Source organism: Carassius carassius, chromosome 16 (genome assembly GCF_963082965.1).
Source record: "Carassius carassius chromosome 16, fCarCar2.1, whole genome shotgun sequence".
In the NCBI taxonomy this organism is placed as follows: domain Eukaryota; kingdom Metazoa; phylum Chordata; class Actinopteri; order Cypriniformes; family Cyprinidae; genus Carassius; species Carassius carassius.
Genome location: NC_081770.1, coordinates 23905389 through 23927082, shown reverse-complemented (window position 1 = coordinate 23927082; position 21694 = coordinate 23905389). Strand labels below are relative to the sequence as shown.

General features: G+C 35.8%; 2 protein-coding genes across 2 annotated transcripts in view; both read right to left on the bottom strand.

Annotated features, from left to right (window-relative positions):
- Positions 1 to 8635, bottom strand: part of p3h2 (prolyl 3-hydroxylase 2) — a 44968-nt gene extending 36333 nt beyond the window's left edge. The window contains exon 1 of the mRNA XM_059569657.1: positions 8038 to 8635. Coding sequence (XP_059425640.1) covers positions 8038 to 8445 — 408 coding nt within the window. The 5' untranslated portion in view covers positions 8446 to 8635. The remainder of the gene's footprint in view (positions 1 to 8037) is intronic.
- A 3992-nt stretch (positions 8636 to 12627) lies between these two features.
- LOC132159964 (claudin-1-like) lies at positions 12628 to 15292 on the bottom strand. Its single transcript, XM_059569656.1, has 4 exons — positions 14469 to 15292; positions 14229 to 14393; positions 13264 to 13345; positions 12628 to 13160 (listed from the first exon to the last, which is right to left on the bottom strand). The coding sequence occupies exons 1-4, from the start codon at positions 14677 to 14679 to the stop codon at positions 12983 to 12985; spliced, it is 636 nt and encodes a 211-aa protein (XP_059425639.1). The 5' UTR covers positions 14680 to 15292; the 3' UTR covers positions 12628 to 12982.
- Between the last annotated feature and the right edge of the window lie 6402 nt (positions 15293 to 21694).

Genomic DNA, 21694 nt, shown 5'->3' with positions numbered 1-21694 from the left:
AGACTTTATGAAGAGTGTACACAACTTTAAATGCCAACTGATTGTGCTCTGGAAGACTGTTCCAGATGGTTTGGACTCAAAGTAAACCCCTTCTTCACATTATAAACAGCTGCAGTTGTCTCAGACACATGGCCTAATGTATTAATTGCCCATGATTCAAGATTCCATGATAATGCTATTAAAACCACAAAGGCCAATACGATTTAAATTTACCCTGCTTGATATAATAATAACATTTGCTAATCAAAAACAGATTTATAAACAATGCTTTCTGCTTTGAATTTTGCACCACGCTTCACATCCGTGTCATCAATCATTGTAATCATTGGGAACCTGAATCTGACACGCTATCAGCGTTTTTCTTTGAAATTAAAGATGAACTCATTATTCTTTCTTAATGCTTAAATAAGAACAAACGAATTAGGGAAGCGAGGGAACGATTCATCTTAAAAGACAAGCTCCAGGTTCAAAACAAGTTCGACAGCAGCTGCAACCACATCTGTACATTCAATTGACTAGTCCCTCCGTTTTCCCAAACAAGCAAAGATTGTGTTTACAGTAATGCATTTACACAACTAATGTGCAGCGGTCTGTAGCTGGATGATCCTTGTCTTGATGTTTTGAAGAAGCGCCTGCAGTTTCTACTGCTATGACATCACCAATAAAATATGCTTTAATGGAACATAAGTTAATCTCAATACTGTGTCTTTCCAAAAAGCCCTTGTGGAGTTTCTATGTGTGAAAATTTAACATTGAAGACCAAGAGCATCAAGAGTAGCCAAGAGAATAGTAAAAAAAAAAAATGTTTTCCATTCCATTGTTTTATTCAAGCACGAACAAGTAACTTCAAAAGACAAAAAGAGTGTCGGAATCTCCCTCTCTGCAATTTCCTAAGGTGATTTGATAATTCCACAGAAGTTGCAAGAAACAAATAGTGTACTTGTAGTTGGGAGGTGTGACCCCCCTAGCTGAGAAATTATTGGTGGATATTCTTGGCCATTTCAGTCGGGAAACATGTTTATGTCAGAGTTGAGGAAAGTAATGATTAAAGATATGTTGAGCATGCCCATGACAAGAATGTACAAGAAAATAACAAGATGCAAATACCAAATTTAATTTTCCATAATTAAGGCCTGGAAAAATAAATGACCCTAGAATTGTAGTCTTTAGCGCAGTTCATAATGTAACATGGGACATAACCTGAGCTTCCACAGTTCATGAATCACACTTACTTCAGTTTCCACAGTTTAGTAGTCAGCGTCACAGGGTCTGTGAATGGAAGCCCTGTTTCTTCAACTACTGAACCAGCAGGCTAGAACGTGGCTTCCAGCATTTATACACATGAGTCACATCCTGCTGGAGCCTTCACATCATCCCGACTATTAGCCGACATCATCATCTCAGCAGACATGCTGAGACTACACACTGTCTGTGTTTAAAGTTGGTCTACCACAATTGTAGGAATGTGCACTTTCATTTGTTAAATGATACCAAACCCCCGATGATTTTCACATGTACTCTGCACATACACTACACCAAGACAAGCAAGAAACTAGACAGGTTCTGTAAAATAATATGTGCCTACGATAGCATAATCTAGAGGGGGAAAAAGACAAATTGTGAATCCTAGGCTGTAAATCTTGACTTCTAATCTATCATTTGTGTGTGTGTGTGTGTGTGTGTGTGTGTATTTGTACTCTGGTTTTATGTGGTTTTGAAAAAAAAAAGTAAAACGTTTTATAGTAATTACAATAACAGATTCATTTATTGGCTTTTTAAAAAATGTCAAAATCCATGTAAAAAGTAATACCGTTTTTCATGTTTATTTAGCTTCATCATTCTCATAAATGGTTTTCATTATATATATATATATATATACAAACCATGTATCATTAATTTAGATATATCATTACATTTCTTTTTTTGAGTGAAGCAACATGATATTTTGTGACCTGAACCAACTTTTTATTTCCATAAAAAGGTCAAATTATCTGATATTTTATATTTTATTTGAGACTTCCTGACCTTCTCATTCAGTCATGAAGGACTGCAGGTATCCTCTTTTTGACATAATTTCCTTTCTATGCACCCCCCCTCCCTGTAAGCAATATGTTATGCTTCTTCTAACATGCACCACTAATATGAAATGCAGATACAATGAAACAACATTCAGTGGTGTGCTGCTAACACGTCCAACTTTCCATGAAAAGTACTCCAACATGTTTTAACGCTGGAGAGACAAGTGAGGTTTATTTATGTAGCGAACCTGAGACCTCCTCAGCTTTTAGTCAAATCCCACAAGATTGAATACATGAGAGAGTGAAAGTGCAGGGCAAAGTGATTAGAAGGCCAATAATCTCTCCAGTGTAGCCAATCGCCAACAATGGAGCAGTGTACTTTACCCCACTCACCATACATCTGACCTTCAAAAGAGGTCTGAAGAGTTGAGACTCAAATCGGTCCTCCCCATTGGGCCGTCTAAAAATCCTGAGTTCACACTTAGCAATTGTCTTAAACTTAAGCAGTGAAACGGAAGAAAGTAGATTTAAACTAACAAAAGTACTTTAAACAAACTGTTCCCAGTGAATTACTGCATGAGCAAATAACACATAGTGTCAATAAAATGAGCAATGAAAGATCTCATCATCTGGCAAAAAAAAACTGGGCAATGACTTGAATAGGATTATGTTTGTGTCCAAAAAGCGACATGACTGATCGTTTTTCTGCATTCAAATGTGCAACCCTCCTTCCAACAGTGCTCTACATCCCCATTTGAAATGGCATGTTCAGGTACTTGTTGACACCAATGTGAGCAGTGATTTACTGTGGAGGCGTCCTGTTACAAACAGATGCAGACATGTAGTTGAATTTGTTCCAGGTCATTGCAGGGTCCTGGAAAATAAAGCCAATCTATGCTTGTCATTTATGAAAGAGGCAATGAAGAAGTGCTGTAGATGAGCAGATGAAAGAGATGAAGGAAGGAACATCTTAAGAACTGTTTAAAACTTGTGTGGCCCAAGAGGTTAAGCTGAAATACTGCAATTAATAAAAAGACACATGTAAATAATGCATACGTTACTTGCCATGACATATTTAGTGCAAACAAGACTTATTTTTATGGGTTAAAAAAAGTTGTGGAACACAAAATGAGATGTTCTTGCTGCTCCTTTCTGAGGCCGTCAAACTTCAACATGGAGAAAAAAAATTAAAAGAAGCATCATAAAGAACAAGAAAAAACAGTCCAAGTCTTCTATAGCCAAACAATATAGCTTTGTGTTAGAAATAGACAGAATATCATTTGCACTTATTTCATTTGCGTATTCTTGGCATGGCAATGACGGCAAAGACCATTTAAGTAAATGACAACTTAAATGTTGGCATATTCCTCATAAAAGCTATCTTATGACTACAGAAAACTTAATGCATAATGCATAAGTAATAAAAACTGCTTTTATGGTACTTTTGGAGCATCACTTGTGGAAAAGAAGTACACTTTAGTATACTTTTTATTACAAAAAGAGTACTTGTTACACAAATAATATACTTCAAAGAAAATACTTAAGTGCAAAAAAAAAATGTCAGGCACTTAACAGCTTGTTAATTCAAATATTAAAGTAAATATATAATAGTTTGTTTTAAATAAATTTCTATTAAATGCAGTTAGCAGAATTTGTGACTTTTTAAACCCATTTAAGTTATTTGCAAATTGATAACTACTTCATTATGGAAATATAGTTTGCTGGATGTACTGACAAACTGAAATATATATTTTTATTGGCATTTCTATTGAAACCTGTATATCATGTATTTAAATATTTTGTAATTACACGTTAAGTTGCACTTTAGTACATTTAAATGATCTTAACTTTAATATGTATTACGTATTATGGAGTGTACTGTATGCTCCTTACATGCACTTAAGTGGCCTTTTATTCAATTAATATTATATTATTTGCAAGTACAGTTTATTAAAATATAATTTGATGCACTTTTCTATGCAGGCAAAGGTGCACTGCAACAAATCAAGTTTACAACAAAGGTTACAAACATAACATTTGCTCTAAATACGAATAAACACACTTTAACCGATACAGAAACCACAGTGGAGCTCTCGAGTTTCAAGTTGACCTTTTACAACACTATGACAACTTTGCTCTCTGAAAACCAGCTGTCTTCAAATTTTTGGTAAACATTTGTAATACTAAACATTGTTCTTCATAGACTCTATCGAAGGAAGCCACAATTTCATTCAAAATAAGCATGAGAGAAGCCAAGTGCGATAGAAGAACACTGTTCCAGACTGCAGACAGATGTTCGCTTGGCCGCCGCATCCCGTTTTCCACTCTTTCTCAGACTTTGCCAAAATTCCCCCCAAGAGTCGTTTCATTCATCAGCTTTGCCCAACAGCTCTAGGACTTCTACTGTGACCCCCGCAGGACTCCTAAAATCAAGGCAAGCCAGGATATTCTATCTTTATGGAGTCGCATTATATCTGACGCAGTTTTACGAGGGCCTAAATCAAGAAGATCCGCCGATAAAGGGGAAATATGTGACATAAATCAAGATTTAACAAGAAGTGGCTTGTACTGTATATCAGCGAGCTGGAGTGGCTATCTAAACCAAAGACTTGTTTATATCCACTCCACTGTCACGTACAAAATTCTGGCTTGTGATCTGGAAAACAAAGCGCCCCTGTGAGATATATACGCATCTGCTCGACGAAGTAGCTCGATCTTGCAGAATTTACAGTCTCTTGGAAGCGCACGCAATTCAGTGGTTGTGTTTTCTACATCGTAATCCCAGGCTGGGCCACTTATTGTGCAATGAAATAAGGCAACGTGCCCACACATTCCTGCTGCGCTGTTATCCGCTTAGAGTCGGTCATGCACAAAATGTTTGGCAGAAGAAATGCCATGCTCTCTGGTTGAGCGTGTTGATGGGCACGAACCGGACCCTGCCAAGCGGCTGGGGAAACTCCACACACACATGCACACACACGAACACACACACACTTTTCAAGCGACGCAGGTGCACTGTTTGCTTAGTTTTCAAGTGCTTGCATAGCTAAAACAACAAGCTTCGAAAGTCATAAAGGAAAACTTATACGGTGGGGTTCTGTTATAAACTATGATATCTTCTCAATCACTGTATATTAAATTCTGCCGAGCTGATGATGAAGATAAGAGGCTAATGGTGGAAAGAATGAGATACGATGCTGGCACAGTGCAATTCACAGGGTTTTTCCATGATCTTATCTGTTCTTGCACTGGTTGTATTACAATAGATATGGGTTGGGCTTTTTGAGGTTATTGAAAAGAAGACAATAACAGCGACACTGAGGTCACAGTTGGGACACTAAACTTCTGAGTATCAAAATATAACATTTAAGAGAGACACGATAAATGATTTTGGTGAAAAAAAGACTATTTCCTTAATTACAAATTGATTTGGGCTACTAATAAAAGTGAGAACTCAGTTAGAACAGTTAGATATAGCTCAATATCTAGATTAAATAAGAATATTCATTTATAAAATTACCATGTTAAACTTTGCAGCAATATATGATCATGTAAATAATAATAATAATTTAAAACTTTGTAGCAGTATAATGGCATAAAATAATAATAATAAAAATAATAATTATGATGATGATTATTATTATTTACAAATTTGCAGCAATATGATGCCATAAAATAATAATCATCATCATCCGCTATTATTATTATTATTTACAATTTTGTTGCAAATTATGATGCATGAATAAAAATAAACTCATTATTATTATTATTATTAATTTAAAACTTTGCAGCAATGTGATGGCATAAATAATAATAATATCAATGAGAAGCCGAATAATTATTATTATTTAGTAAATACCGTGTCATTTTAACAGATAGCTCAAAATAAAGGTAATAATAATACTTTAATAGCAAATATTTGTCATCATTTTTTGTATTACTCTAAAAGTTTTTATTGCTGTGGTCTAATAATTATTTGATAAATAAAAACATCTTCAAAAACAATAAAAAGTTTCTTTGACACTTTAAATAATCATAAAATATTGGTTGTTGAGTACAATTATTATTTATTTCGACACCTGTTACCTGTCAATCTGTTACTGATTCAGTGATTAATTCAGTGCAAGATTCATCACACAGATTCAAACCAGTAACTTAAGGTGATTATTTTAAATCGTATTGCACAACTTTAAAAAGTCAGCTCAAAGGAGCAGTTTGTGCTTGAATCGGACTACACATCTCATGCTATTTTTGATGTAAGTCCATGAGCACAATTCAGTTTTTTTTTTTTTTTGCATCACACCAAATTAAATTCAGACTGCAAGCTCGCATTCATAATGGGTAAAATATGACTCAGCAGCGACAGTGTACAATGAAACATGAAAACATCAGTCGCTTTACACGTGACAGTCTGTCCACAATGCGAGAACAGGCGTTTTTGCTGAGCTTTGATCTTTCTCTGATTGGTCCTTTTGATGTGAAAGGAACTAACCAATGACAGAGCGACAGGGGGCACGACCAGTGGCACAAAACTCACCCTTTCATTACCCAAAACAAGCTGCTGCCTTTCCTTTCAGAACTGCAAACACACTTCAAGAGGAAAACAAAATATTTGCCTAGATAAATGCTGATCGACCGAGGAACACAAACACACAGACTTGTCAATGAAGTAACAGTTGGCGCCTGTTTCCCCTTCGTCCAGGCCGAAAAAAGCCTCATTATGCCAGGAATATGATGGGAAAGAGGGCCATGTGGTTAAAATATCAAAGAGCACTGGAATGTTACATATTTTCTCAAATATCACCCCATATATTCGCATACAGACATCTCTTTAAGACATTGAGTGAGCAGGAGCGCTGACAGGAATGTGTCTGATCTCTCGCCCTGGTCATCGCTAGAACTGTGCCGACTTGAAGTCTAAACCACTGCTTTTCTCTCTATTAATCACTTTCTGTCCCTGGACACAGACCGCTGCCCTCAGAATGTCACGCTCCGTTCCCATCTGTCTGGACTGCTGTCCAAGCACTGTATTAAATATCTCAATCATTTCAGGGTTTGAAGTTAAAGACTGTTACGACATACAAAACACTCTCCAGAAGGGTCATCTGTAAGGGGGGCATATTAATATTCAAAAAATTTCCAAGCAAAAATGTAAATTTGCTGAAAATGTACTCACCCTTAAGGCATCTAAGATACTGAAGTTTGTTTCTTTATCGGAACAGATTTGGAGGAATTAAGCATTACATCACTTGCTCTCCAGTGGATCCTCTGCAGTGAATGGGTGCCGTCAGAATGAGAGTCCAAACAGCTGATTAAAACATCAGAGTAAGCTACAAGTAATCTACACCACTCCAGTTCATCAATTAACATCTTGTGAAACCAAAAGCTGAATGTCTGTATATATTTTTTACCAGAGAGCCTGAAACAGGAGAGAAATATGCACAGAAGCAAAACATTTCTAAACAATTATGCTTGGTGGATTTTGATGTGAGAGGACAATATGGAAAGGACTTTTTCACTGGAAGTTACTGGAGGTGGATAACTGGGATGTTTTTATCAGCTGTTTGGACTCTCATTCTGACGGCACCCATTCACTCCTGAGGATACACTGGTGAGCAAGTGATGTGTTGCCAAAGTTCTCCAAATCTGTCCCCATTAGGAAATAAATGGATGACCTAAGGGTGAGTAATTTTTCAGCAAATTCTCATTTTTGGTTGAACTATTCCTTTAAAACATCAAAGCTCTGGGTTTACAATATATTCCTGAAATCCTGCTAAAATCTTTTTGTTGTTTTGTATTACAGTATATTCTTGAATTGGTGGTTTGTGAAAGCGTCTAATATAACATTGCCACAGATTTACAACTTTACTTATAATGGTTATTTGCAGGAACTAAAATGAATGTGAATCGTTTGAATGTGAGACCTGCAGACACGAACTTTCTAGAGATTTCCTCTGCTACAGTTAGCTCTCGGAACTGCGTAATAAGCACTTCGTACCACAAATTTCAGTTTACTCACTTTTCTGTAGGCAAGTTGCAGGTAGTTATAGGGATTTCTTCTATTGAAATCTTGAATGACATCCTCGCTAATTTTATGCATGGACTGGGTTCCGATTTTTCCCTCAATGCATTGATTTAAACAATGCCCTCTATAGAGGATCACTTCAAAAATCTTATCAGTCAGAAAGCTGTCAAAGCGATGCTGGTCGCTGCATTTCAGCCTGCATCTGATCCTGGTCTGGCGCACTTCAGAGAAACTCTTCAGCGCGCTCTCCATGTACCGCACCACACCGTCATAGTCTCCTTTATAAAAAGCCTCCACTCCGTTATCATAAAGCAGGTCGAACGGTTCCAGGGAGGTTGATGACAGCAGAAGTGCCTGGAGGATGCATGTCAAAAAGACGAAGATTTTAGAGTTCACATCCATCTTCTGGAGCTGTAGCTGGCAAGATAATGCGCTCTGAGAGTGATGAATAAACACAGTCCAGTGGTCTAGTGGATGTTACAGAGGGAACGGTCTAATGAAAGTGACGGCTTAACTACCGTTCTGAGCTTTAAGGCAGTTTCGTTGCCACTCATAATGAATGACCGATTACTGGGGACATTTTTAGCAATGACCCCCCGTCCCTCCCATTTATTTCTTTTGTGCTGACTCCTCCCCTACAGCCCACACAAGAAGGAAAAAAATAACATGACGGCTGTCTGACGTTTTATTTAGGCTATTAGTTTTTTTTTTTGTTTTTTTTTTACAATGACATATTAGTGCTTCTGAAATGTAGAACTTTAAAAAGTAGCCTACTTTAAACAGTCTTGTCTCTATTACAGATAATAGGCTACACTGCTTCACAGACACAGAACATTCTTTTTTTTATTTTATTTTTTAATAAGAGCATTATATAGACAAAGAAAAAAGCAGTCACAGTAGAACAAGTAAACAAAATATACTTGTAAATAACAAAATATATATATATATATATATATATATATATATATATATATATATATATATATATATATATATATATATATATATATATATATATATATATATATATATTCAATAAATAAAAAAACTACAGGGTATAAACAAGATGGGGGTACAACGAGACAGAACATTCTAGTGAGATCCTCACAAAGCCCTCGAAAGCAAAGACCTCCTGTCGCCGTTTAAACGTCTCCCTCTAGAGGATAGAAATCATACTGCAGCTCTCCGTCAATGTATAGTCGTGGCCAAAAGTTTTGAGAATTACATAAATATTAGTTTTCAAAAAGTTAGCTGCTAAACTGCTTTTAGATCTTTGTTTCAGTTGTTTTTGTGATGTACTAAAATATAATTACAAGCACTTCATACGTTTCAAAGGCTTTTATCGACAATTACATGACATTTATGCAAAGAGTCAGTATTTGCAGTGTTGGCCCTTCTTTTTCAGGACCTCTGCAATTCGACTGGGCATGCTCTCAATCAACTTCTTGGCCAAATCCTGACTGATAGCAACCCATTCTTTCATAATCACTTCTTGGAGTTTGTCAGAATTAGTGGGTTTTTGTTTGTCCACCGGCCTCTTGAGGATTGACCACAAGTTCTCAATGGGATTAAGATCTGGGGAGTTTCCAGGCCATGGACCCAAAATTTCAACATTCTGGTCCCCGAGCCACTTAGTTATCACTTTTGCCTTATGGCACGGTGCTCCATCGTGCTGGAAAATGCATTGTTCTTCACCAAACTGTTGTTGGATTGTGTGAAGAAGTTGCTGTTGGAGGGTGTTTTGGTACCACTCTTTATTCATGGCTGTGTTTATGGGCAGAATTGTGAGTGAGCCCACTCCCTTGGATGAGAAGCAACCCCACACATGAATGGTGTCAGGATGCTTTACTGTTGGCATGACACAGGACTGATGGTAGCGCTCACCTTTTCTTCTTCGGACAAGCCTTTTTCCAGATGCCCCAAACAATCGGAAAGGGGCTTCATCGGAGAATATGACTTTGCCCCAGTCCTCAGCAGTCCATTCACTATGCTTTCTGCAGAAGATCAATCTGTCCCTGATATTTTTTTTGGAGAGAAGTGGCTTCTTTGATGCCCTTCTTGACACCAGGCCATCTTCCAAAAGTCTTGGCCTCCCTGTGCGTGCAGATGCGCTCACACCTGCCTGCTGCCATTCCTGAGCAAGCTCTGCACTGGTGGCACTTCGATCCCGCAGCTGAATCCTCTTTAGGAGACCATCCTGGCGCTTGCTGGACTTTCTTGGACGCCATGAAGCCTTCTTTACAAGAATTGAACCTCTTTCCTTGAAGTTCTTGATGATCCTATAAATTGTTGATTTAGGTGCAATCTTAGTAGCCACAATATCCTTGCCTGTGAAGCCATTTTTATGCAATGCAATGATGGCTGCACGCGTTTCTTTGCAGGTCACCATGGTTAACAATGGAAAAACAATGATTTCAAGCATCACCCTCCTTTTAACATGTCAAGTCTGCCATTCCAACCCAATCAGCCTGACATAATGATCTCCAGCCTTGTGCTCGTCAACATTCTCACCTGAGTTAACAAGACGATTACTGAAATGATCTCAGCAGGTCCTTTAATGACAGCAATGAAATGCAGTGGAAAGTTGGGATTAAGTTAATTTTCATGGCAAAGAAGGACTATGCAATTCATCTGATCACTCTTCATAACATTCGGGAGTATATGCAAATTGCTATTATAAAAACTTAAGCAGCAACTTTTCCAATTTCCAATATTTATGTAATTCTCAAAACTTTTGGCCATGACTGTACGTTTACATCAACCATTACAACATCAATCTAACTCTATGTTAGACTAAAACATTTTTTTTAAATTAATGAGATTAAGGGATGATATAAATCAGGGGATGAAGCTTTTGCTAATTTTGCTAATATTTTGCAACATTGTGATCTATTTTAAGCATTGCATACTGTAAGAAAAATCTTCAGAATTTCTGACAGACTTGCCAACAAATGAAACACCTCCACTTACAAAATCCCGCTGCAAAAACAAACCAAGGAAACTATCTCTCATCTCAAGATCTCCCTCCAGCGAGGACTTTAGCTGTGTTTAGTGTGGGTTGTTTACAGGATATAAAGCGTTAAGATGTCACACCCTACAAACACATTCCCGTGGTGTTTTATTTTACTGTGTAGGGCTGTCAAAGCCATACTTCAGAGTGGTTATTTTAATTGGATACGGTAACTTTCATTAAGATCATTTCCTGTGCCATTTGTAATTTGTGAAAAGAAGAGAAAATCACTTTTCCAAAAAGAAAAAACTAACCTCTCTTTCTAACATCGTTTTTGTTTTCTTGTTTCAACTGATTAATAGTATCATTCTCAACGTAAATTACAATGAATATACGTATATTATGATTATAAATAGTAACCATTCGAACCGCAAGATGGCGCCAGAATAAGAAACTTAGAATAAGTTTCAGAGAGCAGCATAATATAGACCTAATTCATATATAAATATATAAATATTAGGGTTACAAAATGTGGTGAAATTATTTTTGCATGATTGTATAAGATGACACATTCATAGATTTATCTAATTCAAAACGAATGTGAAGTGACCTGGTATTCAAATATATTGATGATGTTGGGCAAGAGGTATAAAAACACTGAAATTCTGAAGTCTTAGTTTTGCATTGACATATATTCTAGTACACTCCATTACAGCTTGGAATATTCTTAATCTTTAACCCTCGGGGGTCCGAGGGTGATTTAGGGCCCTGGAGAAGTTTTGACATGCCCTGACACTTATTCCTCTCAGCGCCTCTTAATCTGAGGTGAATTCCATCTTATTCCTCTCAGCGGGTCTTTAAATTCCGTTTTATTCCTCTCAGCGCCTCTTAATCTGAGGTGAGTTCCATCTTATTCTTCTCACCGCGTCTCCATCGTTTAAAAGTACATGTCAGGCTTTCTATAGATATATCTCTCATGTATGTGTGACAAATATTCACTTCGTTTGTTCATTTTAGTAATGCATTTCAAATAAATATGTGTGGAGAATGAGACGGCTAAAAGCACACCCTGTATATTTTCTTTATTTTACAAAAGCACAATGTTTTGTTTATATTGTCAGTGTACACAAATAAATGTAGACCCCTTTGTGGATTTAAATGATGTATTACTCTTATATGTATGATTAAATATGGCAGAGCATTTTAACGTCTTTTCCCTGTTATCATTAAAATCTAAAAGTGACGTTGCTGGTGCCACTGTCGACTCAGGGAGGTATTTTTTTATCCTATCAAAAATTAATCTGGGTTGAAACTCATAGGCTACATTGTATTTCTAGGTTGCTACTCGAATGTTAAAAGTAACATTGATGATTGGAAAGTTTAAATGAACAGCATTTATTTGCTGAATACAAATACTATGCATTAAATTTATCAAAAGTGATGGGCAAAGACATTTATAAAGTTACAAAATATTTTTATTTCAACTAAAAACATTATTCAGAAATTTCTATTTTTCAAAGGCGAATAAAAATACTACACATTTTACACATTCAAAAGTTTTATAATTGTAAAGAATATGTTTGTTCAGCAAGGATGCATTAATTTAACCAAAAGTAACAGTGACAGACATTACATTGTTACAAAAGATTTTTATTTAAAATAGTAAAAATATCCCCACATTGACTGTAAAGCTATGACTGGGATATGACATCATCTTCCTCTGTGGTCAACTCTGAAGCAATCCCAGCCTTCTAGTTTTCTAATGGCTTCTTTCTAATTGACTCACAAACATCTAAACATACATTAAAAGTGTTTAAATCCTAGCACATGGATGTCAGTTAGTAAAATAACAATAACATACAATTACAGATATATGTATATATTTAATTACTATAAAATGGCTTATTATTGTCTTTTTCTTCATTAACACAATGCATGCACATACACAACATTTAACCAGAGTCTGCCATTGAGATTAACTGTAGGTATTCAGATGGTCTCAGGATCATTAAAAATAGTCTTTTCAGGATTCCTGGAGACCGGATAGTTGCTGATCAATTTTTTGGATAGTAGATGCGTCACGCTGCAGGCGCATAAGAGAACGCCTCCAAATAAACAAAGCACAGATGCAATAAATGCACCAATCAGAGATCTGCCAACCACATACCTGCAAAGACCCAGCACAGACAGTCAGTTTTTGATTCCAAAAGACCACAGAATCATTGAATCTAATGAATATTAGAAACAATATGAAACAGAACAACCCCTACCTCTCCTTCCCTGTGTCATTCTGAAAGAAATCATCAACAATTCCATATATAAACCAGCTGGTTATGCCCAAAGAAAGAAGACCTGGTTAGGAAAGAAGAATGCACATAATTCACTTAATTCTAAATGTAGAGGAGATAAGAGGCAATTGTATGATTTTAAATATAAATTTACATTTTGGCATAATTACTCCAGTTCAGAAATCATTATAATATGCTGATTTGCTTCTCAAGTAACATTAATTATTATTATTATTATTATTATCCTCAATATCATACATTTTGAAAACAGTTTTGCTGCTTACTAATTTTATAGAAATAATTGTACTTTTTTCGAAGATTTCTGATGAATTGAAAGTTCAGAAGAATTTATATTAAATTAAAAACTATTGTAACACTGTTAGTTTAGGTCAATTTAACGTATCCTTGCTTAAAAAAGTATTAATTTCTTTCAAATAATAATACAAATATATTATATAGTATTTTTATTTGTCTTTGAGAAAAAGAAAGTTCAAAATAATTTATTTATTTGAAATAAAAATCTTTTGTTAAATGTATTTGCTGTAATTTTTCACCAGTTTAATGCCACTTTGATTAATACAAAGTTCAAAATAATTTATTTTTCATAAAAAAATATTTTCTAACAATATAATGTCTTCACTGTTCCTTTTGATTAAAATAATGCATCCTTGCTGAACAAAATTATTAATTTCTTTACAATTATACAACTTTTGAACAGTAGTGTATATGTAAAATGTGTAGTATTTTTATTTGTCTTTCCAATCACCAACGTATGCATTTTCATAGAAATATTAAATTAGTTGCTTTTAACATTTAAGTAACAACCTAGAAATACAATATATAGCCTATGAGTTTCAACTCAAAACTATCTTTGATAGGATACAAAAAAAAAAAAAAACTCCTAGCACCAGTTTATTTGCGATTTTATTCAATACTCCTGAACTCACCACCACACACAGAAAGGATTCCTCCTAAGAAGGCAGCTCCATCTTTCGACTTCTTGTTCTCTTCTAAACATCTTGTACATCTGAGACCAGCAATGGCCACCAGCGCAGCGAGGCTTGAAAAGACGATGCTGGTGATCATGATTGCTCGACCCATCCGGATTTTAACTGCAACAACACAGCAGCGATTACAACAGAAGCTAGTGGCTGAAGGATCGAATGATCCACAGAACAGATACTCACACGTCTGATGAAGAAGAGAAGTGTAACTTGTGCAGCTCAAGTGAGACGAACTGTCCACTGAGCAATCCATCCACAATCCTTTATATCTCTCCAGAACCACAGTCTTGTCGTTGTCATGTCCAAGGATTTCCCATTCATTCGTAAATGTGCCTATAATGAGGCCACATAATCCAGTAATAGACAGAATATAACCGATGAGCTGAAAAGCCATGGATGGATTAGAAGACGAATGCAGTTTTCAGTCACTAATACTGTATGTGTCCGCTGTAATGTAATGCAAGCTGAGAAATCCGGGCTGCTATTTATTAGCATGTGAGTAGGGGTGAATCAACGGTCATGACACTCATGGATGGGACATTGGGTCAGACTTCCTTGAAAGTAAACACTTTTGTTTGGAATAAAATCTAGCATGAACTTCTCTAGTGTTAGGTGTGAAGCAGCAATCGAAGTTTGGGTTGGAAAACAGAAGGTTGTTGGTTCGATACCCTTAACATCAGTCAATCCAGATAAAAGCATCCTTTAAATAAACAGTAACATTTTTATTTTGGTGTACTAACATGGAGGAAAGAGATGAGAAACGTTTCGTGTGAAATGATGTGTTGACATCTGAACTACATAGATCAGCACATTCCCTCTGATGACAAATGCATCGTGATCTTGATACATCTTAAGAGCTTGATTCACACCTATTTACTCAGACAAATCCAAAAGATATATTCATCGTTTCCATTCATAATCATGTTCCCTCCTCTTTTTGGGTCGTGATTGTAACAGGAAACAAATGGGTGGGTTAGTGGGGAAATGGACACTAATATTGTGTGAAGTTCATGTCATCCACTAATAGTAAAAGTGACTAATACTACTGTTGAAAAATATTGTTTATTTTATTTAGAGGCATTTTCATGTTTTTTAATTTCATTTTTTTTTTATGTACCCCAAACCATGGAATTTTGGTATTTTCAGATTTCTGAAAGATCATGTGACAATGAAGACTGGAGTACTGATGCTAAAAAAAAAAAAAAAATTGCATCACAGGAATAAATTACATTTTAACCTATATTTAAAAGAAAACAGTAAGATTAAATAAATACAAAATTCACATTATTACTGTTTATACTGTGGTTTTGATTAAAGAAAAGCATATTTAGTGCGCATAAGAGACTTCTTTTAACAAAAAAAATAAATAAAAATAAATAAATAAATAAATAAAAAAACCTTTGACCAACAGTCAGTGTACGTATTTCTTTCTTTTTTTTTTGTTATCCGTAGGTCGAATTACAATAAACAGGGAAGATTTTTTTAAATACCTTTTAAAAATTTTTTAAATTTATTTATTTTTTCATTTGTTGTTAAACGTGTATTTTTGTAAAAAAAACTTTAAAAATAAACAGTTTCAAAAATCGAAGAGCTGCTTTTTGTTCACACTCTTGCAAAACTTGTTTGTGTGACATTAGGAGGTAAGTAATGAGTTTAGAGAAACAGAAAGAAAGGAATCATGCCAGAAACACCAGTGCAGATGTACTGTATGCTTTGGCTCTTGCACAAAAATGTATTCCAGTACTCAAGATGATGACTGTACAAAGACACTTTTTGGTTTCATCGCAGGAGTCATGTATTGCTGTAGTACATTGTGATTTCATTCTGTTGAAAAGTAGCACACATCTCCTCAATAAGCTACATGATTTAAAATCCCATTCATGTAAAGATTGAAAAGGTCTTTTTAAAAAAAAAAAAAAAACATATTAATAGTGTGTAATGAAAGAATCCAGTGCCATCGTGTGGTCCTCCAATATACTGTCTGATTGAAAGCACATTATCAGTTCTCTCTTGATTTAGTTCATACAAATAGATGAAAATTCTGTCATCCTTTACTCACTTTCCACTTGTTCCAAACCTGAATGCATTTCTTTCTTCCGTTAAGCACAAAAGATGTTTTGAAGAATGTTGGAAACCAGATAGTTGAGAGTAGAGTACAGATTGACATTTATTATAATAATTGTTTTTATTTACAATATGAAGTCAATGGCTACCATTAACTCTTTGGTTACCAATATAAATATGTTTTTCTGTGCTCAGACCTTCCCATCAAGCACAGGGTTAATTCAGGATACTAAAACCATTTTACCCCAGTCACCTTAATGGCAAAAAGCGACCCAGTTTACATAAATCCAGCATATATCACAATAATATTTCTTAGTTAAAGATATTATAAACTGTAGCTGGCTAAACCCTCAAACATCAGTTACGCTTTCATGTCATAACTCTGAGCATGTGCCTTAGGACCGCCACTCTCAAACCTGTCAGATGTCATTCCTGGAAACACAGCCCGAGGCACAACGACACATAACTAAGGGAATGTATGGGACTTTCTCACTTTTTAATTCACATGCATAACACTATTTAAATGTGGCGTGACTATGAGGGATTTTCTGAGGGAGCAATATGCGCTACAGTAGGCCTATTTTTATTCCCAGACAGCAACATAGTGTTGGCCAGATGTGGGCCGAAACTGCTTGCTGTCTGGATTGTAGGCTACTTGTAGGCCCTACTATAAAAACTGTAGATAAACAGCACCACTGATTTGACACTTACTTTTGGTCAAATCAGCCTAAAAATATCACATGTATGATCCCCTCTGCATATAAAGATGAGAAACAACCATTTTAACGTCGAGAAATACAAACTTCCGCTTTAAGTGGGACCGAGTTCGACTCAAAATGCAAAATAACCAACAGGTTGGACTTAGGTATTTTTCTTTTTTATATTCAACAGAATGAGTTTTTACACGCACATCCAACCTGTTTGAGTTTAATTAGCACCGACTCGACACACCCTCATGTGAACACCTGTACCGGTTTTTCCTGAAGATGTGCTGCAGGCTCATCGGCCCAAAGCGGGTAAACGACGAGAATTAAAGCAGAGCCCATAGAGCTGCATTCAGACCTGAGCGCCGACACGACACACCGAAATCTCGCTGCCCCTTTACTCACGGAGGAGAAAGTGTCGAGGGGGACGCTTTAAAACCGCTCGAAGGTTGTCAGCGGGTGTGTAAATACCTATGTTTCTACACGAGACGAGCGCTTGGGCCGTTTCTCTCTCTCAGGTAAGCAACTGTCATTATTAGGCTACTGAGGGGAGAAGTTTACGTTACTGACAGACACTTTAAGTGACGTGAAGTTGAACGTGGTATTAAATACGATTAAAAATGACAACTTCGGCTACAGTTGGATACACCGCATGCGTGTTCACGTATGTCGCGTTCTTGCGGTCCTTCGTGTTTTTTTACACCCATAAACACCTCTCACATGGACCACTGTAGTAGCTGTGTCGCGTCTCACAGTGCAATGATTCCGTTTTTAAGAAGTGACGAGAACCACAAGGCAAAAGAAAGTTCACTGCGTTATTTTTCAATTATTTAACGGTGATTTTTTTTTCCACCGCTAAATCAGATTTTTTTTTTTTTATTAAAAAGGTCATATCCGTAGCTTAATACTTTCAGTTATTTTTAAATCGTATTTCTGATTGTAGGCTCATACTATATTTAAACGGGCTACTGATTGGTTTAGGTGTCATGTGACAATTCTAGCCTAATAGTTAATTGGTTACATTTAACATCGAAAGTATTCGAAAACAACATGGCCTGTTTAAGTTAGGTAGCTATAGCACAGTAGCTCAATAAATCTCTACAAGGATAGTACAATAGTTACATTATGCAATAAAGCATGTATGATTAGGACAAACTGAAGACTTTAAGATTGAAAGTGTTAGGCTACATGTTGAAATAAAACAGTTATTTTTGCTATATTATTGCACCCTGCGAGATGCAATGCACTGAGCACTGAGGCTCAAACATAATTTCCTGTTAAAGCTGTTGTTAGGTGCAATTTCAGAAATGTACTCCCGTTTCATTTCAGATGTTGCATGAATGCCGCAGTTTCTGAGCTGCAGTGCACATTGCTGGGAATCGTGGCTGAGATGAGCAGCAGATTTCAGTCACTGTTTCTAGTAGTGGGCGCTGCAGATATTCAGCTTCGTGCCACGGAGCACCTTGAATCAGCATCAGAAGAAAATGATCCACGGCGCGCACATGTACAAGTGTGTGTGTTGTTGTCTTTTTTGGCGCTTGATGGCAGTAGAGCTCAAGGAAAGCGAGGCAGAATCACAGGAGAGCGCTTCTGTCTCATGTAAGGATCTGCACCGTTTACACTTGCAAGTAACCGTGAAAATCTTTGGCATGTAGGTGAACCTGCCCAGGACTCATTCATGAGTAATCGCGGCCTTCATGCAGAAAATAACCACACCAGAATTTGCATTTCATAATTTATAGCCATTAATTTGAGTTTCTGTGTAATCGGTGTTGTCTTGGGTTGGGATGTGACAAAGATAAGAAACAAAAGTGTTGAAGTTGTGAATGTAAACTGTTTATCTATTCATGATGGTTCCATGTGGTGTTTTTTTTTTTTTTTTTACCGTTTTTCATAATGGTTTTAATGACAGTGTTGTAGCCACTGTTATAACAAGTACATAAACCATTATTTTGAATAAAACCATTATTTTGAATAAATATTTACAAACTTGAGCAAAGAGGTTCGTCAGGGTTGCCTCTGTGATCTCATTTCCTGTTCTGTCACATGCCAATAAATTGAAAGTGAGGAAAAACAAAAACGCTTCCTTTTTAAATGACTTTAAAATAAGTGCTTCTATGCCTTGGAAGAATTTAGGACGTTAAATACTTCGTGATCATAAGGCTACTTACTACTTTTCAATGACCCTTTGCCTTATGAATAAATAATTGCATGAGATAATATGGTCCCAAACCTACTACCTCCAGAAAAATGATTAATTTAGGCACAACTTACAACATGGCTCTTTTTTTTTTCTTCATCCATTTGATCTATTTGCTCAAATTAAGTTTACTCTTTTCCGTAAGAAACCATTGCAAAAAAAAAAAAATTAAAATTGTATTTAGAAGTTTTTTGTGTGTGTGGTGACTGGTTTACTTAAGGACAAAACAAGCAAAACCCTAAGCAAATTAACAAACAAAAAGCAAATAAATGCAATACAAAAACTTTTTTTACTGATCCTTATATATTATACTAAAATATTTATCAATATAAGGCACAATTTTGATCCTAGATTAATAAAAAAAAACATGCATAGACCTGAATAGACATGTAAGACCTTCTGCCAGGTTATGACCAGCAGGTTATTTAAATCAGACACACTGGATAACAAACACACCCCACTGACACCACACATACCCTTTAAAAGTCATTTATTTGGTATTTACAGTTGGCCAGTGGAAGCTGTGAGAATGTGCAAGCTACAAACACCTTCACCGGTCACAAAACACTTCCGGCAGCAGCTGATTGTAAAACAAACTGCTGTGGACGTCATCTTCATACTTTGAGTGAAAAAAGCTCCACACACACATTTACAACGGCACATCAGGTGCTAAAAGTTCAGTCTGTTTGTTTACAGCCTCGAGCGAAACATTTGTAGACCAGTTTTTATCCCTCAAATCACTTGACCATCAGAGATTGACAGTTTTACAGCAATACTTTTTTTTTTTTTAAGTCCCTGAATGTTGAATGACATTTGGCACAAAACCCATCCAGCCAATTAGGATCAGAATTGTTACATACAATTGTTTTCAAATACTACAGTGCACCGCAAAATGCAACATGATATACGCTAAACTGACACAGCACTGAAAGATAAGAGATATATATGCACATTCATCACTAAAACACACACGTAAAGTGATTCAAAACTGATTCAGTAATACAATTCCACAAGAAAATGTTCTTAAATCACCTTTTAAGCGTAGCAGCATGGCAACAGAAGATATTTTCCCTACAGGTTTATTCGATGCATTTCAGGCCATGCCTTTCATTGGAATGCACTGACACTAGCATATTGTCATTCTCGAGAGCAAAATATGGGAGCGTTCAGCACTAGCGATCGAACACTGGTCTTATAGAGGCACTAATGCAATACAAAAAGTAGCTGCTGTCTTTAGTTGTCTCTGTACAGGATGCTACATGTAGCCCACACAATCATTTTCCCATTCCCAAAAGCCAAGCGGAATGTAATCCCTTTAAAATACATTTCGACAGGAATATGGAATGTAAGCGATGACTGACTGATCATTAAGGAACAAAAAAAATGCCCTTATAGAGTGATGAGCTTGTGGCACTTTCCATGAACAGCGTACAAGTTGGTCTTTTTCAAACAATAAATACAAAAAAATAACTATTCTTAGTAGTATACTATTAGATAAGATTAATTATTTTATAGCATCACACAAAAGCATCATAATACTGTTAAACCTATTTTAATTACTCAAAAAACAATTGTTTTGTTGGTACCCAACTAGGGCTCTAACCGAATTATAAATTTGGGCAAAATGGGCAACAGTGTCTATACTTTTTAAAATGTTTTTTTTTTTCTTTCTTTTTGATAGAAATAAACAACTGCCAAAAAAAACATCCACACAAATCGTTTATACATTGTATTTACACAAGGTAAAAGAACAAAATTATAGTGATGGAGTTGCTTAAACTGCACAAAAAAAAAAAACTATACAAACCAAGGCAATAGAACAAACACAAAGCAAAAAAGAGCAATGCAAAAATAAAAACAAACAAACAAGAATCTAAGAGATGCAAAGCAAAAACAAACAAACAAAAGCACACAACAAATGCAGAGGAAAACAAAAAAGGAAAGCTGAAGGTTGTTTTTTATTGATCATTTTTGCTAAATTTGTCCCAAATTAGCGAACTCCAATATTTTTAGTTTAGACTTAAAAAAAGGGAAAAAAAAATTCAAAATCTGTAATCAGTTTATTTTATTCTCTCTGTAAGAAATAAACAATTGCTAAAAAAATAAATAAGAAAAAATTAAACATTTAAAATTTTGATTTGAATGAAAAAAAATTAATTTGATTTAAAAAAAAAATCACTGATGTTTTGCTGAAAAACAGAGTTTCAGGCCCTATTTTGAACTCTATGCATAGAAAGTGCCAGATAAACGCTATAATCACTTGTTTGCTGCCTTGATCTGTTTGCTGGTCAGTTTTTATGTCCCTGCTTAAAGTAAGTTTGCCACCAAATGCAAAGCACTGCAAATCCGAACACTGATATATATATATTAGCATGAATTGCATATGATGCAGCAAGCGAGAATACGGTTTACGTCTGTGCCAACAGCAATGCTACTACATG